This window comes from Equus przewalskii, chromosome 11 (genome assembly GCF_037783145.1).
Source record: "Equus przewalskii isolate Varuska chromosome 11, EquPr2, whole genome shotgun sequence".
In the NCBI taxonomy this organism is placed as follows: Eukaryota; Metazoa; Chordata; class Mammalia; order Perissodactyla; family Equidae; genus Equus; species Equus przewalskii.
The window spans coordinates 15757790-15785634 of NC_091841.1; the positions used below are offsets into that span (position 1 = coordinate 15757790).

Sequence of the window (27845 nt, forward strand, 5' to 3'; positions counted from 1 at the left end):
TTAGTCATCCTTTGACTAGATAGAAAAGAAACATGAAGATTTATTCTCTGAAAATGAATTATTCATCACTGATTCCAATCATGGCCAATATAACTTTTCTGCTACTTAGCTACGATTGTTCTAGTACAGTTAAAAATCAACTAAATGACAATGTGGAGAAAACAATATTACATTTGTGAATATATAAAACAATGTTGGTGTCATTATGTATCCAAATATTACCCAGAAAAAAAGGTGATATTAATTTATCGTTTTAAGTTTAAAACCATACAACCATTTTAAATATTTTCATTGAACCAATATGAAATTGTTGCTCAGTTTTACCTTCACAAAAGCAGCTAAAATTTGTTCTCTCAATATTTTGGTGACTAAATTTAGAATTTGATTCAGACACAAATAGTATAAAAGGGGAAATACATATAAATAATTCAAGAAAACTTGATGATAGAAGGGACAAAAGAAAAGATTGATATATTACAAAGTTTCCAAATCAGATACCTCTGCCTATGAGGGCATCTTATAATAAATATCTCAATTGTTAAGGGAAAGATTAATCCTCCTTCATATATACGGTAATATAGGCTTGATTTTTTTTGGTTTAGATTACAATAAAATATTAGAGTCAATTTAAAGCAACATTCAAGTCCAAGGAAAGCAAATAGCTCTCAGCACTTACAACAAATCCATTCAATTATTATATGAAGACTGCCTAGAGTCCTGATGAAGAAAATTGATATTCACCCTGAGTCAAGTGTCATATGAATTGGTGACATACTTACACTGATTGGTCAGTGATAGAAAGGAAGCATAAAACATAGAGGATAAATATATTTTCTTTTTTTTTTTTTGAGGAAGATCAGCCCTGAGCTAACATCTGCTGCCCATCCTCCTCATTTCACTGAGGAAGACTGGCCCTGAGCTAACATCCGTGCCCATCTTCCTCTACTTTGTATGTAGGACGCCTGCCACAGCACAGTGTGCCAAGCGGTGCCATGTCTGCACCCAGGATCTGAACCAGCGAACCCTGGGCCGCTGAAGCAGAACATGTGAACATAACAGCTGCGCCACCTGGCTGGCCCCTATATTTTCTTTTTTGTTTTTATTTGAAGAAGCAAGCTGATATTCCTGGACTTCTTGTAAATCCTTTCATCCTATATACGGGAACTCTTTTCTGAGATAATTTAGAAATGGCTGTAATTTATGCAAATATTCATTCCTTTGTGCACCTAACAAGATACTTTGTATGCGTATAGCATAAAATAGTAGCCCAAAATATTTGCTGAGTCATTCACTCGATTATATATATTCATTTCTTAAACATGGTTCACACTTTTAACTCCTGAGTAAAACTTACTGTCTTTCCCCTCTTTTTCTCTTAAAAACTAGCCTATCATTCAAGGCCAAGAAAAAGAAGCACACAATTATGAAGCAATCCCTCTGATAGCCACAAATGATTTTGCTCTCTCTCTCCGCCTAGCAACTCTATTGTGATACTTACTAACAACCCTGGATTGTGAGGTTCTTGAAAATGAGGCAGTATTTTTTTGTCATCCATTTCACTAATTTAAAATATATAATTTTTTTTTCTTTAGTATCTACAATCTATCAGTTACCAGAGAGGAAAGGATAACAGAACCAGAATTTACTGCAAGCACAATCTACCAGATATATTGTCTACCTTTTCTTTTGTTCCACACACCAATTTATGAAGTATATCATATTATGTCATTTTTGCAAATAAAGACAAAGTCAGAATAATTGATCTTCTATGGCTTATAAAATCAGAGCCAGATATAATCTCTCTAACTTAAATCTCATATTATTTCTCTTTGAAAATCTAAAGTTATTTTTGAAAATCAACTCGATGGACAGTTTATTCAAAAATTGGAAAGGTATTCTGCAAAAACTGAAGTAAATATTTACTTTATGAATGAATAAATATATGCATCCAATATGAAAAAAGTTTGTTTTCAATATTTTGCTGACTGCATCCCTGACATCTTTATCTCTCAAACTGTAGATCAGAGGATTCAACATGGGTATCAGCACTGTGTAAAACACGGAGGCCAATTTGACTGTGTGCCTGGAGATTTTGGAGTTGGGCACACAGTAGATGAAGAGAATTGTGCCACAAAAGATAGTGATGGTGGTCAGGTGTCAGGCACAGGTGGAGAAGACTTTGTGGTGCCCACCAGCTGGATGCATCTTTAGGGTGGTGACAACAATGAACACATAAGATGTGTGAATGATGAGCAGTGTGCTCACCTCGTTAAAAGTGGGAACAATGGAGTTCTCATCAAGATGGCGCTGTGAGCAGACATTGACCTCACCTCCTCCCACAACACAACCAGGTTACAACAATTTTAGGAAGAATCACCCTGGATTGAAAACTGAAAACTGGATAAAAATAACCCCCACAACAAGGGACAGTCCTGACGAAAGCAGAAGAGGCAGTAACTCCAGCCAGAGAGGAAAAAAGCCACCTTTGGGAGCAGCAGAGCTTCTCAGCTGGCCAGGCGGGAGCCAACCTAAGGATATCCAGATAGCATCTCAAGATGCCTAAGAGTCTCATGCTACTATACATCGGAAGGCAGACGGACTTCCCACTGGGAGGAGGTGGAAATAGGTGAAACTCTCTGATGCCAACCCCTGGACAGCCTAGTTCCTGGAGGAGGCTCTCTTCCAGCGGACTCCCCCATAGCATTGCCAGACACCAAGGGTAGGAGTGTACACTCACCAACGGAGCGATGGTGGAAACAGGTGACAACAGCCCTACTCAAGCCCCCCGCAATTACACCTAAGCCCAGGGGGAATCCCCAGGGTCCCCCACCCACTGGCAGGGAAGGCCTCTGCTAGCCATTAGCAGGGAGGCCCTGCCCAGAATCCAGAATAAAGAGAAGTTCCTGGCAGGTGGATTCCCCGGCACAGCACCAGACCACAAGCTGCTGCTGGGCTCACGGTCTCTGGCACATGGGTCAGTGCAGGGGGTGCCTGGACTTCCCATGGATGTGCTTGGGGACATGGTTGGAGCTCCAGTGCCCGGTTCTGTGGCCTGGCAGGAGGCTCCAGGGTCCCACACCTCCCTGGCAGGGAAAGCCTCTGCTCACCATTAGCAGGGAGGCTCTGCCCAGAATCCAGAACAAAGGGAAGCTCCCAGCGGGCAGATGCCCTGGCACTGCACCAGACTGCCAGCTGCTGCTGGGCCCACAGTCTCCGGCACATGGGTCAGTGCAGGGGGTGCCCGGACTTACCATGGACATGCTTGGGGACTGTGTGGAGCTCCAACACCCGACTCTGCAGCCCGGGGGGTTGCTCCAGGGTCACACACCCCCACAGCAGGGAGGGCCTCTGCTCACCATTGGTAGAGAGGCGCCACCCAGCATACGGAACACCAGGAAGCTCCCTAGAGCAGAATTCCCCACAAGACAGCAGCTTACAAGCCACTGCCAGGCCCATGGACTCTGGCCGTGTCCCAGACAAGGCAGGGGGCTCCCAGAGATCCTGTGAGAGTGGAGTGGGGCAGAGTGGAGCTACGGTGAAATGGGTACATAGCTCAGGGGGGAACTCCAGGTTCCTACAGCAGTCTCAGCGAAAGCCTCTCCACAGCACTAGTGGAGAGGTCCCAACTGGCAATCACAAGGCGGGAAGGCCCTGGGGCAAAAGTAGCACAGCTAGGTGAGCTAATGACAGACTGCAGAAGATACCCATAGCTTGCTGGAAACTATAGTGGACAAGTGTGATCTTGTGGGCTGTGTTAGGGACAAAGTGGTGATTATAGATGATCCTGCTCCTGGTTGCTGGGAAAGCCCACAACAGCACTGCAGACTACAAGGAGGGAGTGTGTCTAAGTGGGCTGCCACAGTAGGCACCAGCAGCCTGAGGCCCCCTTGTGATTGCCCCCACAGCTGACGAGGGACCCCACAGGGTCACTGTGACTAAGAGGAGTGGTCCAGGTACAGTCAGTAACAGCTGACAGGATTCCTGGTTGGTGCAGTCTAAACAACTGCCCCCCACACCAGTCGCAACAAGTTGAAGCATCAACTAAACTCTATCTCTATGCAGAGGCACAAATCCACACCATCAAGTAGCATGAAAAAATATACTAAATCTCCAGAACAGAAGGAAAATGATAAGCACCCAGAAAACAGTCCCAAAGACAATGAAATCTAGAACCTAAATGACGATGATTTAAAAACTCCCATTATTAAAAAACTCAACAAGTTAAAAGAGAATTCAGACAGACAACTCAATGAGTTCAGGAGCTATGTCACAAAAGAGCTTGACACTATAAAGAAGAAGCAATTAGAAATATTGGAGATGAAGAACACAATGGAGGAGATTAAGAAAAATCTGGACTCTCTGAACAGTAGGGTCGATAATATTGAGGACAGAATTAGCAATTTGGAGGATAGGAACATAGAAATGCTGCAGACAGAGGAGAGAGAACTAAGACTAAAAAGAAATGAAGAAACTCTCTGAGAATTATCCAACTCAATTAGGAGATGCAACACAAGGATTATAGGTATACCAGAAGGAGAAGAGAAGGAGAAGGGGGCAGAAGGCCTATTCAAAGAAATAATAGCTGAGAACTTTCCAAACTTGGGAAGAGAGATGGAACTCCATGTGACAGAAGCCAATAGGTCTCCAAACTTTATTAACGCAAGAAGACCAACCCCAAGGCATATAGTAGCAAAAGTCAATGACAAAGAGAAAATACTAAGGGCAGTCAGATGGAAGAAAATAACTTGCAAAGGAAACCCCATAAGGCTATCAGCAGACTTCTCAGGAGAGACCTTACAGGCTAGAAGAGATTGGAATGAAATGTTCAAAAGCCTGAAGAACAAAAACCTGCAGCCAAGAATACTCTACACAGCAAAAATATCCTTCAAATAGGATGGAGAAATAAAACTTTCCCAGATAAACAAAAGTTAAGGGAGTTCATCACCACAAAACGTCCTCTTCAAGAAATGCTCAGGAAGAACCTCATTCCTGAAAAGTCAAAAAAAGGAAAGGGGTTACAAAATCCAGAACAAAGGAGATAAGCAGAAGGACAATAATACAAAGTAACAGCTCTCCATCAGGACAAAATGCAAAAGAAGCAGAAAACAAGTGATAAAATGGCAACAGTAGGCCCCCACATTTCAATAATCACTCTAAACATGAATGTATTGAACTCTCCAATCAAAGGCACAGAGTGGTAGGATGGATCAAAGAACAAGATCCAACAATGTGCTGCCTCCAGGAAACACATCTCAGCCCCAAAGACAAACACAGACTCAGAGTGAAAGGATGGAAGACAATACTCCAAGCTAATAATGAACAAAAGAAAGCAGGTGTTGCCATACTTATATCAGACAAAGTAGACTTCAAAGCAAAGCAGATAAAGAAAGACAAAGAGAGGCAGTATATAATGATAAAAGGGATGCTCTACCAAGATGACATAACACTTATAAATATATATGCACCTAACACAGGAACACCAAAATTCGTAAAGAAACTATTAACAAAACTAAAAGGAAACATCAACAGCAATACAATAATAGTTGGGGACCTCAACACCCCATTAACACCAATGGACAGATGATCCAGACAGAAAATCAAAAAGGAAATTATAGAATTAAATGAAAAATTAGATCAGGTGGACCAAATACATATATATAGGACACTTCATCCAAAACAGCAGGTTACACCTTCTGCTCAAGTGCACATGGAACATTCTCAAGGATACACCATATCTTGGGAAACAAAGCAAGCATCAATAAGTTCAAGAGGGTTAAATAATATCAAGCATGTTTTCTGATCATAATGCTATGAAACTAGAAATCAACTACAAGAATAAAGCTGGGAAAGGGCCAAAAATGTGGAGACTAAACAACATGCTATTGAACAAACAATGGATTATTGAAGAAATTAAAGAAGAAAAGATAAAGAAATATTATCAGGAGACAAATGAAAATGAAAAAGCGCCGTACCAAATAGTTTGGGATGCAGCAAAGGCAGTCCTAAGAGGGAAATTCATTGCAATACAGGCTCACCTCAATAAGCAAGAAAAATCTTACATAAACAACCTCAAACGACACCTAACGGAATTAGAAAAAGAAGAACAAACAAAGCCCAAAGCCAGTAGAAGGAGGGAAATAATAAAAATTAGAGCAGACATAAATTATATTGAAACAAAAAAGACAGTAGAAAGGATCAATGAAACCAAAGTTGGTTATTTGAAAAAATTAACAAAATCGACAAACCCTAAGCCAGACTCACTAAAAAGAAAAGAGAGAAGTCTCAAATAAATAAAATTAGGAATGAGAGAGGAGAAATCACAACAGATACCAAAGAAATACAAAGGATCATGAGAGAATACTATGAAAAGCTATATGCCAACAAATTGAACAACCTAGAAGAAATGGACAAATTCCTAGACTCATACAACCTCCCCAAACTGAATCAGGAAGAAATAGAGAATATGAATAGACAAATCACAAGTAAAGAAATAGAGACTAATCAAAAACCTCCCCTAAAATAAGAGTCCAGGACCAGATGGCTTCTCTGGAGAATTCTACCAAACATTCAAAGAAGATTTAATACCTATCCTTCTCAAACTATTCCAGAAAATAGAGGAAGATGGAGCACTCCCTAATACATTCTATGAAGTCAAAATCACCCTGATCCCCAAACATGACAAGGACAACACAAAGAAGGAAAACTACAGGCCAATATCACTGATGAACAAAGACGCAAATATCCTCAACAAAATTTTGTCAAACCGAATACCGCAATATATCAAAAAGATTATACACCATGATCAAGTGGGATTTATACCAGGGACACAGGGATGCACAAGGATACATAAGTCAATCAATGTGATACACTACGTTAACAAAATGAGAAAGAAAAACCACATGATCATCTCAATAGATGCAGAGAAAGCATTTGACTAGATCCAACATCCATTTATGATAAAAACCCTCAATAAAATGGGTATAGAAGGAAACTACCTCAACATAATAAAGGCCATATATGACAAACCCACAGCCAACATCATACTTAAGGGACAAAAACTGAAAGCCATCCCTCTGAGAGCAGGAACAAGACAAGGGTGTCCACTTTCACCACTCTTTTTCAACATAGTACTGGCGGTGTTGGCCACAGCAATTTGGCAGAAAAAAGAAATAAAAGGAATCCAAATAGGCAATGAAGAAGTAAAACTCTCGCTGTTTGCAGACGATGTGATCGTATACATAGAAAACCCCAAAGAATCCATAGGAAAACTATTAGAAACAATCAACAGCTGCAGCAAAGTTGCAGGGTATAAAATCAGCATACATAAATCAGTAGCATTTCTATATGCTAACAATGAACTAACAGAAAAAGAATTCAAGAACTCAATCCCATTCACAATCGCAACAAAAAGAATAAAATACCTTGGCATAAATTTAACCAAGGAAGTGAAAGATCTATATAACGAAAACTACAAGACTTTCTTGAAAGAAATTGATGATGACATCAAGAGATGGAAAGACATTCCATCCACATGGATTGGAAGAATAAATAGTTAAAATGTCCATATTACCTAAAGCAATCTACAGAATCAACGCTATCCCAATCAGAATCCCAATGACATTCTTTACAGAAATTGAACAAAGAATCCTAAAATTCATATGGGGCAACAAAAGACCCCGATTTGCTAAAGCAATCCTGAGTAAGAAGAACAAAGCCGGAGGCATCACAATCCCTGACTTTAAATCATACTACAAAGCTACAGTAATCAAAACAGCATGGTACTGGTATAAAAACAGGTGCACAGAACAATGGAACAGAATTGAAAGCCCAGAAATAAAACCACACATCTATGGACAGCTAATCTTCAACAAAGGTGCTGAGGGCCTACAACGGATAAAAGAAAGTCTCTTCAATAAACGGTGCTCGGAAAACTGGACGGCCGCATGTAAAAGAAAGAAAATTGACCATTATTTTTCACCATTCACCAAAATAAACTCAAAATGGATCAAAAACCTAAAGATTAGGCCTGAAACCAATAAGTCTGCTAGAAGAGAATATAGGCAGTACACTCTTTGACATCAGTTTCAAAAGAATTTCTGGACACCATAACTCCTCAGACGTGGGAAATAATAGAAAGAATAAACAATGGGACTTCATCAGACTTAAAGAGCTTCTTCAAGGCAAGGGAAAACAGGATGGAAACAAAAAAAACAGCCCACTAATTGGGAAAAAATATTTATAAGTTACTTATCCGACAAAGAGTTAATCTCCATAATATACAAAGAACTCACACAGCTCAACAACAAAAAAATCAAACAACCCCATCAAAAAATGGGCAGGAGACATGAACAGACATTTCTCTAAAGAAGATATTCGGATGGCCAATAGACACATGAAAAGATCCTCATCATCACTAATCATCAGGGAAATGCAAATCAAAACTACACTAAGATATCACCTTACACCAGTTAGAATGGCAAAAATATCCAAAACCAAGAGTGAAAAATGGTGGAGAGGTTGTGGAGAAAAAGCAACCCTCATACATTGTTGGTGGGAATGCAAACTGGTGCAGCCACTATGGAAAACAGTATGGAGATTTCTCAAAAACTTAAAAATAGAAATACCTTATGACCCAGCCATCCCACTACCGGGTATCCATCCAAAGAACGTGAAATAAGCAATTCCAAAAGTCCCATGCACCCCTATGTTCAGTGCAGCATTATTTACAATAGACAAGACATGGAAGCAACCTAAGTGCCCAGCAACTGATGATTGGATAAAGACAATATGGTATGTATATGCAACAGAATACTACTCAGCCATAAAAAGTACAAAATTGTCCCATTCACAACAACATGGATGAACCTTGAGGGTATTATGTTAAGTGAAATAAGCCAGACAGAGAAAGATGAACTCTGTATGACTCCACTCATAGGTGGAAGTTAACATATAGACAAGGAGAACTGATCGGTGGTTACCAGGGCAAAGGGGAGGTGGGGAGAGGGCACAAAGGGTGAAGTGATGCCTGCAACACTGGACTAAAAATAATGTACAACTGAAATTTCACAAGGTTGTGAACTATCCTAATCTTAATAAATAAAACAAACGTCCATTTCCCTGGCCAGGAGGACGCTCACAGTGTTGCCCGACCGTCATCCTGACCTCATTCAAGAACACTGTCGTGGAAGGGGAGGCCTCTCCTGTTCTTCTCTCAGTCCTCCTCCCTCCCACCCAGTCCCTGGGGCCCGCTGAGCTTTCTGGCTCTATGGACCTACCTCTGCTGGGCTGTTCAGGTGAGCGGACGCATCCAAGGCGTGGCCTTTTGTGTCTGGCTACGTATTATCAGAGGAGTCATTTAAGTACATTTTAAATTAAAAATACAGTTTTTATTAGGGAGAAAAATCCCTGCTCCATCAAAGGTGATGTATGAAAGATGAAGCCCCATATTGAATATTCTCTTTATCTAGGGATAGGCACCACGTTTAAAGTGGGAAATGAGAGATGGAAACCAAGAGGGGAATGTGCGGGGCCGGGAGACACCTTTCACATCGTTTTCCTTCCTGGATGGGCCACGGTTGAATTTATGCAACGTGCAAATTACAGAACATGTTTACCACATATTACATGCTTTGATTGGTTACAACTATCTTAATGAATAAAATACCTTCTCTACGTTTCTCAGGATTTGGATTGATGATTTCTTTTTCATTTTGTAAAATAATGTTTTAATGTCAGTAAGGAAAGAGGGTCCACTCCTCCGACTGGTACATAATTGCCCACAACAAGTGCAGTCCATACTTTCCAATCTTCGCTCTACAGGGCAATGATCTTTGAGGACCCATGTGCGAGCATGTGTTTAGGTGTGTGTGTTAAGCAGTGTGAGTGGGTTTGGTGGGCAGGAGCCCAGGCTTTTCTATCCTAGGACCTGATGTCCCACAGGGAAACAGGGACACTCAGTCCTGTCCCCTTGTGCCTTCTCAGTGGCCACACATCACCTTCTACTAAGCAGCCCCAGCTTTGAAGGATTGGGCCATCTCCATATGTTCACTCCCATAACCATACTGAAAGGTCCATGTGCGTCAATGCATCTCTGTTTTTGTACAACAGAGCCCTAAAAGCAGACATTCTGCCACACAATGGATATACTCATTTCAGGGTTTGGCTGCTATTTCTGAGATCTACGCTTGCTTTATCGAGTTTGAGTCCTTGTTAATTCTCCCCAAATCCCCCCAAGACATAGCTGTATAGTTTTTAATTGTGAGTCCTTCTAGTTGGGGCATGTGGGACACGGAGTCAACATGGCGTAATGAGCGGTGCAACGTCCATGCCCAGAATCTGAACCCTGGGCCACAGAGCGGATGGCAGGAACTTAAACCCATGGCCATGGGTCCAGCTCCCACGTTTGAGGCTTGTTTGGAAGGCCAACTCAGAGACATTGGAGGCGGCACCTGAAGGGGGAGGCTGACAAGACAGGAGTCAGGCCATCAGGGCCTCTGGGAGTGGCCCATGGAGCCTAGAAGGGCCAGCCCAACACTCTCCCTCAGGTATCACCCCCATACAGCATCTTCTGCCCCAAGTCCTGGAACACTTGTCTGCCAAGCCCCTTCCCACGACACACCCCGGCCCAGGGCCCCTCAGCCAGCCCAGCACACATCCTCCATGATTCAGCTTCTAGGTAGGGCAGCCAGGCCCTGCTACCAAGCCAAAGGAGACTGTAGGCCAGGCCACTCCTTTCTGCACCAATCTCCCCCCGTCTGGTCCCCTTTCTCAGGAAGAGACCTCTATGGGCAGGTGAGGGACACAGCGACGTGCCCTTGAAGGTGTCCATCCAGATAAAGCTTTGAGTTGCATCACCAACACCACTTGACCTTGTGTGAGCAAAGGAGACCTTTAGGAAGCAGAACAGGGTCTGCTGGAGCTGCGGGCTGGGGAGAGCCTGATGGCCTTTAGCCCTGGGCAGAGCCCGAGAAACACCCCTCAGCCTCCTCCACCAGCAACGCCCTGTCCCCCTGCCGTGACAGCCCACCTTGGGGTCCCTCACATTCAGTATGTGCAAGGGAGGGGACTCTGCTTCCTGCTAAACAGTCCAAAGGAGGGGAGAGGGGAGTGGGGAGCTCCCCTAGTTCCAAGTCAGCTTATGCGGGGTCCACTTCCTTGGAGGCTGTGGGGCAGGTCATGGGCAGCAATCTCTCTCTTCTCTGACACAGGATGGAGCCCCCCCAGTCAGAGACCACAGGTCATCACAGAGAGGAAACAGGGCCTTCCCTGGAGGGAGGGAGAGGAGCTCCTCTGGACAGAGAACAAGCAAGGCCGGAGAGAGGGGGACCACGCAGAAGGGCTGCCATGGGCTGGGACAGTGCCACAGCGGTTTCACTACACACACACACACACACACACACACACACAGTTTTTACCCTCTGAGGTAATGGAAGTGTTACCTATCTTTATTACAGAAATGATTCCCAGTATTGATGTATCCTACAGTATCACATTGTACTCCACAAGCTTAGACAATGTTATGTGCCCATGAAAATACTCAAGATGACATAAATTCTTTAGAGAAGGAAAAAAGGCCACTTCCAGAGATAAACTGGCATCTCCAAAGTCACATTTCTGCTAAGGTGAAACTGTGGATTGTGAAACTCATTGACCCAAAACCCGATGAAATAAATTTACCTCACTGAAAAATGGGCAAAGCAACTTGAACAGAGGATTCTCCAAAGAAGACAGGTCAGTGGCCAAAGTCTAGGAAAAGATGTTGAACATCCATCACCCACCATAAACAAGTGCAAATCAAAATGAGATGTCACGTCACACCTGTTACCACGGCTCTCATCACACACTCATGCAAAAGATAGTGTTGGTGAGCATGTGAAGACGTTTTTGGAACCCTGGTGTATCCTGTCGTGCTAAAGGTAACATTGTGCAGCTGCTATAGGAAACTCTATGGAGCTTCCCCCAAAGGATTCAACCTGGAAATCACATACACTCCACTAGTTCCATTCTTAGGTATATATCCTCCAAATTCCAAGCAGGAACCTGAAGGGACACAGGCACTCCCATGTTCTTGGCAGTGTCATTCACAAGAGCCAAGCTGTAGAAACGACCTAAGTGTCTGTCCACGGATGAAGGGGTACAGAAACTGTGGCATACACTTACAAGCTGTAGCCACCCCTGATGTAAGAAGGGTTAATAATCACTGGAAAAGGCTTGCCAACAAACTGTGACCCGGAGGTGAGAAGGCCAGTTAGCCGATGATGGGTAAGACCCCCAGGGGGAGGCAACATAAGCCAGCCACCAGTCGCCCAGGGGCAGAGATGGAGACATGATATCAGGCAGGAGAGCAATTGCCTAGGAGGCCTTGCATGCTCTGAGATAAAATATAGGAGCACAGCAATAACATGATAATATCAAAACAGAGGCTGAGGGAGGGCTCCTTGAGAAATCACTAAGAATTCTTGGCATTCGCTAATTACGTATGCACAGAACACCTGTGTATGTTTAACAGATGTAAGCTATGTATATATTGAAACACTGGTTATAATAAACTCAGAGTGGCCATCAGCCCTCTCTGCATCTATCCTGATGTGTACATTGGATTGCAACACCGACACAAGGCAATATTATTTCGCCCTTGTAAAGAAGGAAATTCTGCCATAGGACACGACGTGGATGGATCCAGATGACATCATGTTAATGGAAGAAGACAGTGACAGAGGGACAAAGAATGCACATGGTTCCACTTCTGAGGGCTATCTAAAACAATCAAACTCACAGAGGCAGAGACTACGACGGTGCTTGTAGGGAATGGCGGAGGAAAAAGGGTGAGCCGCGTTTCCACGGCTCATACAGTACACAAAATGTATTGAGGAAATCCTTTCATGACACGAACAACAGAACATTTTATAAAGCAGAAAGCTGCCTAACACTGTTGCCCTGGCCTGGCCCTCGTCTTGCCCTCCACTCTCCTCATATTTATATACTCAAAATATTTATACTTGAATCCAAATTTACAGAGTTATTCTAAAGACAGGATCACCCTAACCGGCGCAGTCACTTTGCACTGAACATGGACTAATTCTCCCTGCCCTTTCCAATGTTTGAGGGGATGATTTCAATGGCTGCCTAGTGTTCCTTATCATGTCTCGTACATAACTAGCTGCTTCCATTGTCCCTGTCATCATCTTCCTCTATCAAACATCTCTGGATGATATTATGGAAGTGGAGTTCAATTGATCGCAGCTCTAGACAGCTTCCAATCTTTAGAGTGCTTCACGGAGCTTCTCGAGCACTTTCACTTTCTCCTTTGCACTTTGGGTGGCAGGCATTGACACCAAAACTCATCTCCCCCTCTATATTGGGAGCCACTTCTCCAAGGCAGAATGCCTCTCCGCCACTTCTGCCACCAACTCTTTGCACAGTGCCTGACATATGGGAAAACCTCAACAAAGATTCAAAACACACAACAAATCTAGACAGGCGACTCATTGTTGCAGAGAACTTCAACTGTCCATCAAAATCCATCCTCACTTTCTTCGGGCACGGGGCTGCTCCTCCGTGGTCCAGCCTCCGTGGTGGCTGATGACCACTTCTTTGCCGAGGGAAGAGAAAAGGAACTGACTGGTGCAGTTCTGGACCCAGGCTGATAACATCCTCCTGCGTGAATTTCGTTCTGTTCTTTCCAATCATGCTGATGGATGCAGATGAGGATCATGTCCTAGGGAGGGAGAAGGCACACAATGGAAGAACGATGGGTTCCTGAAGGCCATGTGAAAGATTGTGGTCCCTCCAGTCGGAACACCCACCATGCACTGGTATCTGGGAAAATAGTGCTATGCTCCTGTAATTTGGGCCGTGTTTCAATAACTCATCACATGCCACCAAAAGTCTCAGTCACAGGACTAACTTTAGTTGTGATCCACCTAGCACATTCCAAATGATGGAAGTCTATTTGGCTCTAAGGACAGAGCCGGTCAGTGGTGGGATGGATCTTCATTCCACACCTGTGCCCCGAGCACTCAAGAGTGCTGCTGCTGAAAAGACCCGACAAGCTCGTGCCCCCAGATAAAGATCTCTGGAAGGGAAGCTGGCCAAAACCAGGAAATGAAAACCACAGGAATGAAAGGAGCAGATGCCACCAGGAAAACAAGCCCATGCTGCTATGGAGTGCCGGGTCCAGAAGGAGAGGGGCCTGGAAGGGCTGCCACGAGGTGACATTCATATTTGCAGCAGCATGACAAGGAGCCAGCCCTGCCTCAATCCAGGGCTCCGTAGCCTGTAGGAACGCCCAGCAGTGCAGACTCTTGGAGGCACAAGTGAGGTTGGCCAGAGAGGAGGTTAGAGAGAAGGGCAGCGTGGCTAGCAGGAGCTTGGCAGCAGAGTCAAGGAGGAGGGAGGAGAGAGGAGGGCAAGACCAGGGCCAGGGGCAGGGCAACAGTGTTAGGCAGCTATCGTTATTGCTGTGTGACAACCTTTCCCCATCTTTACGGGCTTAACCAACGAACGTTGATTATGTGACAGTGGCACTGGACCAGGAATCCAGCAGTGCTCAGCTGGGAGCCTCTGCCAGATGCTCTCAGGGAGTCAGGCTGTGCTCTGAACTGAGGCAGGATCTGCTTCCCTCCCCCTCTGAGTGCACTCTGGGTCCTGGAGGGACCCCTTGTGACTGGAGGCCTGAGTGCCCCTCTGTCGGTGGGTCTCCTTCAGGGCCAGGTCTCAGCAGCCTCTCTAGAGCACAACCCAGAACACACAGGCCTGTTCCCCAGAGTGAGGGATCAGAGAGAGAGAGAACAGCTGAGAGTGAGCAGGGAGGAAGACCCCTGGACTGTTTGGGACCCAGTCTCAGAACTGGCTTCGCATCACTCTGCCCTGTTCCACGGAGTAGAAGGGAATCACGAACTTCAGGCCACACTCAAGGGGAGTGGAACCCAGTAGCATGTGTAAGTCCAAGCAGGAGGGGATCACAGGAGGCCATTGAGGGAGAAGGAGAAGACCTCACAGGCTCAATGCCCTGGGCAGAATCACAGTCTAGTTCAAGGTGGAGCAGGTGAGAACCCAGCTCTGTATCCTCAAGGATGGGGCCCTGGCTCTCCCAGGCTTCCTCAGGGGGCTCTGAAAAGGCCGTGCTGCTGTAACTGCAGTCAGAAATGGAGAGGGCAGGGGGCTGAGACTGAGAAGTCGGCAGCCTGGTCGTGCATTTGGCAAGTTTCTGCCTGAGGATGAGCCCAGGGCAGGCGAACACTTGAGTGTTCCCCATCCATGTCATGCCTAGGGTGGAGGGAGCAGGGGCCACCTTGCTGAGCTCATGCTTATGCACTTCTGAACTCAATCCCACACTGGAGAATTGGGAAACTGAGGCCCATAAACAGGTAAGCACTGGCCCACGGCACATGACAGACAAGAGTCCAAGCAGAAGGAAGTATTCTGATATTCTAGGGCAAGACTCGAACCCTTCCATAGGCTTTGCTGTGGACAACAGAAACCGTCAGTTCTTGGGAAGCTCTTGCCCATCCCTTCCTCTGTGGAACCTGTTTCCTCCTGGGCATCCAGGACGTGAGCCGTGACACACACGTACACACAGAGACCTTAGATGGAAGGGCGGACTATGGGGTGGGCTCAGAGAGGCAGACACAGGGGAGGAGAGGAGAGGAAGAAAAAAGCAGTTAGAGGCATTCCCTACATGGGACACCGCTCGTCCAATTTCACAGGTATTTTCCCACTCAGGCCTGAGGGCATCTCCAAGAACTATGGGCTAGGATAATCCCCCCCATGCAGACTGGAGGCAGAATGGCCCCACAAGGCACCATGGCTTCTCCAGGATTAGAAACAGGGAAGGAGTACTTGTGTCTGCGTTTGTCTCAAAGCTGGGACCCTGGCTGCACCCAAACCTTCTCGGAGGCCTGTGGAGACAGGTGGTTTGGGGATCCTGGGGACACATGTGATTCTGCATGGAAAAGGGGGTGAGCACTGCCCTGCCCCAGAGGACTGCTTGCATGGGTGGTATGAGAGGAGGTGGCTCAGATCACCATGGTTTCCAGGCAATGATGTAACCTTTTCCACAACAATGCCCACAGTGCAGGGGCCTCCTGTAAACAGGCACCCAGATCCTCACACTCAGCTCACTTGGCTGGAGACAGCTGCTATGGAAAGATGTTTTCCTGCTGTATCCTGCCTTATCACGTCTATGGTCCCCAGAAGACCTGGAGCCATAACCTTTTTACTCATTTTAAAGGGTGGCTCACCTCTCATACGCCACACCTATGGCCGTTTGCCAGGAGGTCATCAAAGGTAACACGAGGGGGCCTACATCGGGCTATCCAGCTCAGGCCACCTCTGTGAGCCCCCACTGAACAGCCCCCACCCTCTCCCTTCCGTGGGGGGGATCCTCACTTGGCGCGAACTGCTGGGTGTACAGCTGATCACCTGGTGCTGCTGCCATCTTCACATCCCAGGACAGGGCTGGCACCATGGAAAGGGAGTCCCAAGTTGCCTCTTAACTGGGCCAAGTTTCCTTCAATTCTTTTTCTGATGGGAGTCACCTTCGTTTATAGCATTACGTAGTTTCAGGGGTTGAGGTGACTGTGCCGTTCTCTGTGTAGATGACATCGTGTTCACCACATAACGACTAATGACAATCCATCACCACACACATGTGCCTAATCACCCCTGTCACCCTCCTCCTCCCCACTTCCTCTCTGGAACCCCCAATCCAAAGCCTATCTCCTGTGATTGTTTGCTGCCGTCATCCCTGATTTATGAGAGTAGTCACAAGGCTATTGGACTTTCTCCCCCTGAATTATTTCACTTAGCATAATACCCTCCACGCCCATCCATGCTGTCACAGAAGGCCAGATCTCCTCCTTTCGGATGACTGAGTAGTATTGCACGGTGTATATATGCCACATTTTCCTCATGGGTAACTAGGTTGCTTCCAAGTCTTGGCTATTGTCAAATATGCTGCAAGTTACACAGGCATGCTGACATCTTTACCCATTCGTGTTTTCACATTCTTGAACACATACCCTGTGGTGGAATAGCTGGGTCATACGATAGTTCCATTCTTGACAATTTTCAGAGGAATCTCCATCCTGTTTTTCATACTGGCTGCATGGGTATGCACTCCAACCAGCAGGGTAGGCAGGGTCCCTGGTCTCCACATCCTCTGCAACACATGTTTTGTCCTGTCTTGTTCATTAGAGCAGTTCTGATGACTGTAGTGATCTTTGTGGTAGTTTTGATTTCAACTTCCCTAAGAAGTGGTGAGATTGAACATCTTTTCATGCGCCTGTTGGCCATCTGTCTATGTGGGTCTGGAGTGGAGAGAGTCACCGAGGTGTGAGTGCCCCCGAAGTCAGTCAGCCAGTGCTCTGAGGCTTCCTGCCTGGCTGCCGGGCACTGTCTTTACAGGTTGTTCCTCAGGAGGTCGGAAAGGACAAGACACATCAGTCCTTCCTCTCCCTGACTATACAGGAAGGGATGATGCGGCACCCGGCCAACACAAGCCAGCGCTGGTCCTGGGTGAGTGCAGGTGCTCAGCACACCCAGAACCCAGGGCCCCAGGACACCAAAGACAACCCTAGGTCCTATAAGGCCCTGGTACCAGTCCTGCTCCAGAAGGAATCTGTCTCCCCATCTCAGACCCCAACCTGCCCGCACTGCCCAGCTCCTGTCTTGGCCACATTCAAAGTCACTGTCACCATAACTCTACGATCCCAGAAAAAGATTTTTCTCCCATTTCACCTCATGTTTGGTCAAGGGGATCATTTCACTTTTTCTACACATTTTCCTCTTTCACCCCATCCCCAAGTGTCCATGATGACCTCACAATCCTTCCACACTTTCTCCATGTCTCACACAGCCTCATGATGGACAAGGATGCTTTTCCCAAAAGGATGTGTGGCTCTTGGGACATATGTGTTGCTCTGTCTTTTGCCCTCCTGAGGAACACGTTCCCATGGCCCCTCCAGGTCAGGGGCCGGGGCCTCACTGAGCTGCACTACATTTTGGATGGCAGACCGTGGACGAGACTGATTCAGCCCTTCACTGCTGTGGGACCTCATGTTGTCTTTTCATCAGTGCTGCACTGAACGTGCTACCTGTCCTCCTGTCCCAATCCATCCCACCGCAGGGAAAGCCCCCGTCTTCTCCTCTCTGCAATGGGCTCTTCTGTCAGAAACCCCAGGGCTGAGGCTCTTAACACACACAGGTGCTGTCAATTCTCCGCTAACACCTTGATCTGCTACTGGTACTGATACTAACACGTTCGTTCATTCCCCTGTCCGATTCTACCCACAAGACCAGAAGTGTTTCCTACTCTGGACACTCCTGTCCCACCTCTTGCTAGAAGTCACTGGGAGCTTCCGGCATTGCTCTGACGGCCAGCCCCAAACCTCCTGGTGCCCAGGATGCTGTCTCTGATGCTGAGCCTCTCCTCTGTGCCACCCCAGGCTCTGACACATCCACAGTGGACAGAGATCGTTTTTCCCCGGCTGTGGACGGTTCACAACACTCCACTCGAGCGTCTGGTGGCTCACCTTGTGCCCGCCTTCCTGCTGTGCGACACCACTTTTATCCACAGCTTCCTGTTGACATACACAGATGTGGCCACCACACAAGAGGTGCTAGATGAGTACTTTAATAGGTGAGTGCCCTGCCCTCCCAGGACTCTGGGCTCCAGCTACCTGCATGCTGGGAGTCTTGGGGAGGTCCGCGTACCTCTCTGAGCCTCAGTTTGCTCCTCTGAATAATGGGGAGAACAAGAAACAGCACAAGGGCTCTTGTAGGGACTCAATGAGCTCCTGCCTGGATGGCCCTTTGGAGAAGCTGAGCCCTATGAATGGTCAGCTGGATCGGCCCTCCAGGGCTCCGTGCTAGGTAGGAGTCAGACAGTCACAAAAGACTCCTCAGGCAGCTGCCATCCAGTACAGTCAATGTGATGCCCTCCTGTCTCCTCTAGTTACACATTCATCCTCTTTTGTAGAGTGAACGGCCAGCGCGCACCCCGGGTTCTGGAAAAAGTGAGTGGGGCACTGGATCAAGTGGGAGGGCCTCCCCTCTCCACACTGTAAGGGAGGTGTGGGGCCTGTGATCGGGTTGCTGGCAGCACCCACCATCCCAACATCTTGTGATTCCTTCGGGCTGGCAGAGTTCTGATGGCTTCTCAAAGAAGAGAAGACAGCAGTCCAGGAGAGCTCTGAGGGGGCTGTGGGTGCTGTGGGAGCCCAGGGGGGAGTGGAGGATGCTCCTACAGCACCCAGATGCATCCAATCCCCATCCCAGTCCCGCCTCCACTCCTCATCCTGGGACACAGAACAGGAGGTGTCTGAGCATCCTGCTCACTCATATCCATAGAACCTCCACGGTGGGGGCTCCTCGCTGCGTCCCAGCGAGCCCACTCCATGCTCAGGGGCCAAATGACACCCTCCGTGTCAGCCCCTAGCAGGAGGGGAAGGTCACCCACATGGGTCACCTAGTGAATCAGGCAGCACAGAGGCACAGGAGCTAAAGGCTGAGGTGTTTGGAGGGCAGTAGGAAGCATGGGCGGGAGACAAAGGCCATTGTTCCCTCATCGGCCAGATATTCACTGCACCCTACTGTGAACCAATGTGTGCAAGAACAGAGCAGATGGCCCCATGCCCTTCCCTCCTGGACTGGCATCCCAGTGGGATGTGCCAGGAGACACTCAAGGACTGTGTCAGGCTTCCCTGAGGAAAAGGATGGGCAGGGGATGCACACCAGGGACCGAGTGTTCTCACTTCCCAAGGTGTTATCCCAGCCTCTCCTTGGAGACGCGACCTGTTCTGCCAAACTGGCCAGGTCGCACGCACGCGGAAAGTGAGACTGGCCCCTGGCTGGGCAGGAGCAGGAGGCACTGAACACCAGCCCCACGGAGGTACCCTGGGAGGGCAGTGTGGAAGGAGAGCCCAGTTCTCTGACTCCGCTGCCCACCTGTCTCTCCTCAGGGCCTTGGCCTTCATTCTCAGCATGTGGATGGAATCCTATCCCCAGGACTTTTTCCAGCCCCCAGACTTTCCGAGCTTGAGAAGGGTATTGGCCTTCCTTGCGTTCAGCATGCCAGGCTCGCAGGTGGAGCATCAAGCTCGCCTTCTGCTTTCACAGTTGCTGCACCCTGAGCCCAGCGAGGCAGAGAGTCAGGGTGAGCAGGACACGGGCTGTGTGACACGGGCGTGTGTGGAGGCAATGTGGCCGGGCCACTCAGCACAGAGCCTTCAGAGGCTGGGGTTAGGCTGGGAGCAATGAGCTGGCTCCCATCACAATTCCCACGGACTCCAGATACGGGAGACCTTCTGGAGGGTGGTTCGTGTACTGAGTCTCCCTGATTGGTGAGCGGTTTCCCTTCCGTGGGAGGAACATGGAAAGACAGTCACGTTTGGTTTCCCTGTGTGTGTTTGTCTCTGTGTGTGTGTGTCTGTGTCTGTGTGTGTATGTGTGTGTGTGGCATGGTTACTTTGGGGTATCTTTTTTTTTCACCATTCACCCATGTTAATTCTTTCTGTTCTGGAGATTTGATGTATTCTTTCATATTGCTTGATGATGTTGATTTGTGCCTCCGCATAGAGGGGATAGAATTTTTAGTTGCTACCTTCACTTGTTTCAGCTGCTGCGGTGGGGGGAGCAGCTGTTTATACTTCACCAACCAGGAACCCTGTCCGTAGTTGCTAACTGGGCCCTGGGCCACTTCTCGTAGCCACAGTGGCCCTTTGGATTCCCTCCTCTGCCGTGGGGGCCGTCACGGGGGGCTTCAGGCTGCAGGTGCCTACTGTTGTTGCCCACCTAGATGCGCTCTCTTCCTTGGGTCTGCAACGGTGCTCTGGGCTTTTCCAGCGGCCAGGGGTGGGATCACTTTTATTTGCTCGCTGGGTACTGAGCACCCACCAAATCTCACTTGTCCTCTATGGGTCGCAGGAGAGCTATTGGCATCTTCTACAGTCTGTGGTTAGTACACCTAGCTATGCTGCTTTTGCCTGGGGTCTTCCAGCCTTGTGGCTGGCGGCTGGGTGCCTTCTACTGGTGCTGTGCAGAGGCTTTCCCTAAGGCTTCTGTGAGCCTGTAGGACGCCCCTAGGCTACTAAGCTGGGTCTCTGGAACTCTCTCCAGCCCCAGTCCTCTCCGAGATCTCCGGCAATCCCTAGCCTCACCTGGTGGGCAACGGCAGCTGGGGGTCGCCCCGCCCTCTGGGCTTCTCTCCGGGCCTCTGCCGGGAGCTCTGAATGCTCAGCGTGGCCCCTCTGCTACCGGCAGACAGAGAGTTTTGTCTGCTGCCCGGGCGGAGCTCCGGCGCTTCTCCACCGGATCGCCGGACCCGCCTTTGAAAGTTCCCCCGCCCCGGTCCTCTCCGAGATCTCCGGCAATCCCTAGTCCCACGGGGCGGGCAACGGCAGCTGGGGGTCGCCCCGCCCTCTGGGCTTCTGTCCGGGCTTCTGCCGGGAGCCCTGAGTGCTCAGCGTGGCCCCTCTGCTACCGACAGACAGAGAGTTTTGTCTGCTGCCTGGGGGAGCTCCGGCACTTCCCCTCCGGGTCGCCGATCCGGCCTTTGAAAATTCCCCCGCCCCGGTCCTCTCCGAGATCTCCGGCAATCCCTAGTCCCACGGGGCGGGCAACGGCAGCTGGGGGTCGCCCCGCCCTCTGGGCTTCTGTCCGGGCCTCTGCCAAAGAGGGAGCTCTGAATGCTCAGCGTGGCCCCTCTGCTACCGGCAGACAGAGAGTTTTGTCTGCTGCCTGGCGGAGCTCCGGCGCTTCCCCACCGGGTCGCCGGACCCGCCTTTGAAAGATCCCGCCCGGTCCTCTCCGAGATCTCCGGCAATCCCTAGTCCCACGGGGCGGGCAACGGCAGCTGGGGGTCGCCCCGCCCTCTGGGCTTCTGTCCGGGCCTCTGCCGGGAGCTCTGAATGCTCAGCGTGGCCCCTCTGCTACCGGCAGACAGAGAGTTTTGTCTGCTGCCCGGGCGGAGCTCCGGCGCTTCTCCACCGGATCGCCGGACCCGCCTTTGAAAGTTCCCCCGCCCCGGTCCTCTCCGAGATCTTCGGCAATCCCTAGTCCCACGGGGCGGGCAACGGCAGCTGGGGGTCGCCCCGCCCTCTGGGCTTCTGTCCGGGCTTCTGCCGGGAGCCCTGAGTGCTCAGCGTGGCCCCTCTGCTACCGACAGACAGAGAATTTTGTCTGCTGCCTGGGGGAGCTCCGGCACTTCCCCTCCGGGTCGCCGATCCGGCCTTTGAAAATTCCCCCCGCCCCGGTCCTCTCCGAGATCTCCGGCAATCCCTAGTCCCACGGGGCGGGCAACGGCAGCTGGGGGTCGCCCGCCCTCTGGGCTTCTGTCCGGGCCTCTGCCGGGAGCTCTGAACTGTCAGCGTGGCCCCTCTGCTACCGGCAGACAGAGAGTTTTGTCTGCTGCCTGGCGGAGCTCCGGCGCTTCCCCACCGGGTCGCCGGACCCGCCTTTGAAAGATCCCCGCCCCGGTCATCTCCGAGATCTCCGGCAATCCCTAGTCCCACGGGGCGGGCAACGGCAGCTGGGAGACCTCCGTGCCCACCGTGTCTCTCTCTGGGACCCTCCGGGCGCCCCGAGCACCAGGCCGGGTCTCCCCGCCAATGGCGGGGAGAGACTCTCCCCGCGGGCTCAGGTGTGCAACTCCAAAGTTTCCCTCTGCGTTTAGGAGTAATTGCGGGGGGTTTAAGTAGGGTTCTGGTCACCTGTTTCCACCGTCGCTCCTCTGTTGTGTTCTCGCTCCTGCCCTAGATGTGTGTGGATCCTCTGGGGGCGTCCGTTGGAAGAAAGCCGCTTGCGGGTACTAGGCTGCCCGTCGGGGTCGGAGAGTTTTCACCTATTTCCACATCCTCCCGGAGGAAAGTCCGTCCGCCTTCCGATGTATAGTCGCGTGGGTGTCTCAGACGTCCTGAGATGCTGTCTGGATATCCTTTGTCAAGCGATAAGTGTCCAAATAATTGTAGACTCGAAGGGCGAGAGACAAAGAGGACTACTCAGGGCGCCATCTTGGAAGAATCCCCCACCCATGTTAATTCTTGATTGCAGTGACAGTACTTTATAACCTTACATAAATATCAAGTGTACAGCCTTATATATTTCGATTTCTGTGTAGATTACAGCAGGTCCCCCAACCAAAGACTAATTACAATCCGTCACCACACACATGTGCCTTGTCATGTGGATGTGGTTTTCTCTTCTTGGATCTGCAGCACCAGCTCCTGAGAAAGATCCCAACCCAGATGAACATCGCCCCCCTTCTCCAACTCTAGTGCCCACCACACCTCAGAGCCACAGATCGACGTCCAGCACCGCAGCCGCCTCGAGTCTCAGCCTGGATTGCACTTCAAGCAATGGAAAGACCATTCACGTCCTCCCAGCAACGAGCCTCAGCCCCTGCACCGTGGTCCCACCACTGATTTCCGCCCCTTCCCCTTTACTGACAGTTCATTAAAGTTCTGTTTTGTCTTGCACATGCTTAATGCTTGCCTTTAATTTTTCTTGTGATGTTCACTTCAACAGGATGTCATTCCTGGATCCTTTCCAAATGTCCATTTCCCTGGCCAGGAGGACGCTCACAGTGTTGCCCGACCGTCATCCTGACCTCATTCAAGAACACTGTCTTGGAATGGAAGGCCTCTCCCTGTTCGCCTCTCAGTCCTCCTCCCTCCCACCCCATCCCTGGGGCCCGCTGAGCTTTCTGACTCTATGGACTTACCTCTGATGGGCTGTTCAGCTGAGCGGATGCATCCAAGATGTGGCCTTTTGTGTGTGGCTAAGTAATATCTGAGGAGTATGATTAATCACTTTTTAAATTCAAGAAAACAGTTTTTATTAGGGAGAAAAATTCCTGCTCCATCAAAGCTTATGTATGAAAAATGAAGCCCCCATGTTGACTATTGTCTTTAGCTGGGGATAGGCACCACATTTAAAGGGTGACACGAGAGCTGGAAACCAAGAGGGGAATGTGTGAGGCCGGGAGACACCTTTCACATCGTTTCCCTTCCTGGATGGGCCACGGATCAGGTTATGCAATGAGCAAATTACAAAATATGATTATCGCATATTACACGCTTAGATTGATTACAAATATCTTAAGGAATAAAATACCTTATCTAAGTTTTTCAGAATTTGGATTGACAATTGTTTTTCATTTAGTAAAATAATGTTTTAATGTGAGTAAGGAAAGAGGGTCCACTCCTCCGACTGGGAAATAAGTGCCCACAACAAGTGCCATCCATCTTTTCACTCTTCGCTCTACAGGGCAATGACTTTTGAGGACCCATGTGCCTGCACGTATATAGGTGTGTGTGTTAAGCAGTGTGAGTGGGTTTGGTGGGCAGGAGCCCAGGGCTTTCCTATCCTTGGACCTGATGTCCCACAGAGGAACAGGGACACTCAGTCCTGTCCCCTTAGAGTTCTCAGTGGCCACACATCACCTTCTACCAAGCAGCCCCGGCTTTGAAGGACTGCACCAGCTCCAATTGTTCACTCCATAATTGTACTGGAATGTACATCTGTTTTTGTAGAACAGAGCCCTAGAAGCAGATGTTCTGCCAACAACTGATACACCCATTTGGTGGCTTGGCTGCCATTTCCGATGTCTAGGCTTGCTTAACAAAATGAGAAACAAAAACCACATGATCACCTCAATAGATGCAGAGAAAGTATTCAACAAGATCCAACATCCATTTATGATAAAAACACTCAATAAAATAGATATAGAAGGAAAGTACCTCAACATAATAAAGGCCATATATGACAAACCAACAGCCAACATCATACTCAATGGACAAAAACTGAAACCCATCCCTCTCAGAACAGAAACAAGACAACGGTGCCCACTTTCACCACTACTATTCAACATAGTAGTGGAGGTTTTGGCCAAAGCAATTCGGCAGGAAAAAGAAATAAAAGGAATCCAAATAGGCAACGAAAAAGTAAAACCTTCACTGTTTGCAGATGACATGATCTTATATATAGAAAACCCCAAAGAATCCATAGAAAAACTATTAGAAACAATCAGCAACTACAGCAAAGTTGCAGGGTATAAAATCAACATACATAAATCAGTATCATTTCTGTATGCTAACAATGAACTAACAGAAAAAGATCTCAAGAACTCAATCCCATTCATGATCGCAACAAACAGAATAAAATACCTTGGGAGAAATTTAACCAAAGAAGTGAAAGATCTATACAATGAAAACTACAAGACCTTCTTGAAAGAAATCAACGACAACATAAAGAGATAGAAAGACATTCCATTCACATGGACTGGAAGAATAAACATAGTTAAAATGTCCGTACTACCTAAAGCAATCTACAGATTCAATGCTATCCCAATCAGAATTCCAATGTCATTCTTTACAGAAATTGAACAAAGAATGCTAAAATTCATATGGGGCAACAAAAGACCCCGATTTGCTAAAGCAATCCTGAGAAAGAAGAACAAAGCTGGAGGCATCACAATCCCTGACTTCAAAACATACTACAAAGCTACAGTAATCAAAACAGCATGGTACTGGTACAAAAACAGATGCACAGATCAACGGAACAGAATTGAAAACCAAGAGATAAAACCACACATCTATGGACAGCTAATCTTTGACAAAGGAGCTGAGGGCCTACAATGGAGGAAAGAAAGTCTCTTCAGCAAATGGTGCTGGGAAAACTGGACAGCCACATGTAAAAGAATGAAAATCAACCAGTCTTTTTCACCATTTACTAAAATAAACTCAAAATGGAGCAAAGACCTAAAGATTAGGCCTGAAACAATAAGTCTTCTAGAAGAGAATATCGGCAGTACACTCTTTGACATCAGCTTCAAAAGAATCTTTTTGGACACCACAACCCCTCACATGAGGGAAACAAATAGAAAGAATAAACAAATGGGACTTCATCAGACTAAAGAGCTTCTTCAAGGCAAGGGAAAACAGGATTGAAACAAAAAAACAGCCCACTAATTGGGAAAAAATATTCACAAGTTATTTATCCGACAATGGGTTAATCTCCATAATATACAAAGAACTCACACAACTCAATAATAAAAAATAAACAACCCAATTACAAAATGGGCAGGGGGCATGAACAGATATTTCTCCAAAGAAGATATACGGATGGCCAATAGACACATGAAAAGATGCTCATCATCACTAATCATCAGGGAAATGCAAATCAAAACTACACTAAGATATCACCTTACACCTGTTAGAATGGCAAAAATATCCAAAACCAAGAGTGACAAATGTTGGAGAGGCTGTGGAGAAAAGGGAACCCTCATACACTGTTCGTGGGAATGCAAACTGGTACAGCCACTATGGAAAACAGTATGGAGATTCCTCAAAAATTTAAGAATAGAAATACCTTATGACCCAGCCATCCCACTACTGGGTATCTACCCTAAGAACCTGAAATCAGCAATTCCAAAAGTTCCATGCACCCCTATGTTCATCACAGCATTATTCACAATAGCCAAGTCATGGAACCATCCTAAGTGCCCAGCAACTGATGATTGGATAAAGAAGATGTGGAAGATATATTCAATGGAATACTACTCAGCCAAAAAAAGGACAAAATCGTCCCATTCACAACAAAATGGATAGACCTTGAGGGTATTATGTTGAGTGAAATAAGCCAGACAGAGAAAGATGAACTCTGTATGACTCCCCTCATAGGTGGTAGCTAACATAGAGACAAAGAGAATTGATCGGTGGTTGCCAGGGGAAAGGGGGGTGGGGGGAGGGCAATAGGGGTGAAGTGGTGTACCTACACCATGACTAATAATGATGTACAACTGTAATTTCACAAGGATGTTAACTTTCATAACCTTAATAAAAAAAACACAAAAAATGTGGCAACAATGAACAGAAACAACTGATTGAGCTAACAATCAGAGATAGAGAGGGAAATCAGGGAGGACAGCTCACAGAAGAAGTGATTGATTATATTGAAACCCTGAAAAGACAGTTTAATAGCAGAACATGTGAGTAGCAAAGAACGTGCTGCTCCCCATGCACATGCTACAACTAGTAGCATGGCACAGAGTTGCTGTGACACAGCAACTGTGTAGAGCAGAGGGTTGCAATAGGCCACAAAGCGGTCATTGGGCATCACAGCAAATAGAATTGATTTAGTCACTACAAATGTGCAAAGAAAAAGGATTGCACCATACATCTTGAAAATGGAATACTTTGTCTTCTGCAAGTAGCTTCAGAGCATTGTGGGAACAATGATAGAAGAATAGTAGAAATCCACATAGAGGTGGCTGAGAAAAAAGTACACGGGGGTGTGTAGTTAGTGTTAATTTTGATGATCACAATCATTCCAAGATTCCCTATCACACTGAAGCTGTAAATGGCCAGAAATACCAAGAAGAGGAGAATTTGCAGTGCCGGGTAGTCTATGAGAAGCCAAAGAGAGTAAGTATGACGCCATCAGTTATATTTATCTCTGCCAGAAACATGTTTCCTGATGGTAAGATCTGAAAGTCAGTCTTGGAAATAATACATTATGGAAAGCAATTGACACATGAAGCATACTTCACTCTCCCCTGTGTATAGCATAAGGTGAAACAAAATGGATCTGTGTTATAATCCTGTTAGGTGTTATGTATCCAAGATAGGAATATCTAATGTTTCAGAAAAGAATTACTAGTTAATTTTACTTCCTCAAAACTTATAAAACTTAATTCTGTTCATGTTCTGAAATATGACTTTAAAGACTTACAAATGGAATAATATGAACTCAGGAAAATTAGGTGGTAACATGTAATCAAATCCTCATGTAAGACATTCTTATCTCACTGATTTTGTGCATTGCACAAAGAAAGGCCTAGAAAAATG

The 27845-nt window shown here is 47.3% G+C and overlaps 1 protein-coding gene and 1 pseudogene across 3 annotated transcripts; one reads left to right on the plus strand and one right to left on the minus strand.

Moving 5' to 3' along the window:
• Positions 1-27466, minus strand: LOC139074606 (olfactory receptor 5D16-like; annotated as a pseudogene).
• LOC139074338 (ral guanine nucleotide dissociation stimulator-like) lies at positions 16000-23474 on the plus strand. Of its 3 annotated transcripts, none has more exons than XR_011523852.1 (6): positions 16000-16287; positions 17407-17517; positions 18447-18640; positions 18956-19016; positions 19962-20342; positions 23214-23474. XR_011523852.1 is itself a non-coding variant. In XM_070563889.1 (6 exons), the coding sequence occupies exons 1-5, from the start codon at positions 16150-16152 to the stop codon at positions 20130-20132; spliced, it is 675 nt and encodes a 224-aa protein (XP_070419990.1). In that variant the 5' UTR covers positions 16000-16149; the 3' UTR covers positions 20133-20155; positions 23214-23474. The 3 variants fall into 3 exon arrangements, 2 of the variants coding, with proteins under 2 accessions (XP_070419990.1, XP_070419988.1); XM_070563889.1 differs by having other exon boundaries at positions 19962-20155; XM_070563887.1 differs by lacking the exon at positions 18956-19016 and having other exon boundaries at positions 19962-20155.
• Positions 27467-27845: the final 379 nt, after the last annotated feature.

Excerpts from the sequence above, each read along its gene's own strand:
- LOC139074338 (XM_070563887.1), top strand. The coding sequence starts at position 16,150 with ATGTTTTCCTGCTGTATCCTGCCTTATCACGTCTATGGTCCCCAGAAG. Across the intron at positions 17,518-18,446 it reads CAAGCCAGCGCTGGTCCTGG|GCTCTGACACATCCACAGTG; the intron begins GTGAGTGCAGGT and ends GTGCCACCCCAG. Across the intron at positions 20,156-23,213 it reads CAGCGAGGCAGAGAGTCAGG|CACCAGCTCCTGAGAAAGAT; the intron begins GTGAGCAGGACA and ends TTGGATCTGCAG.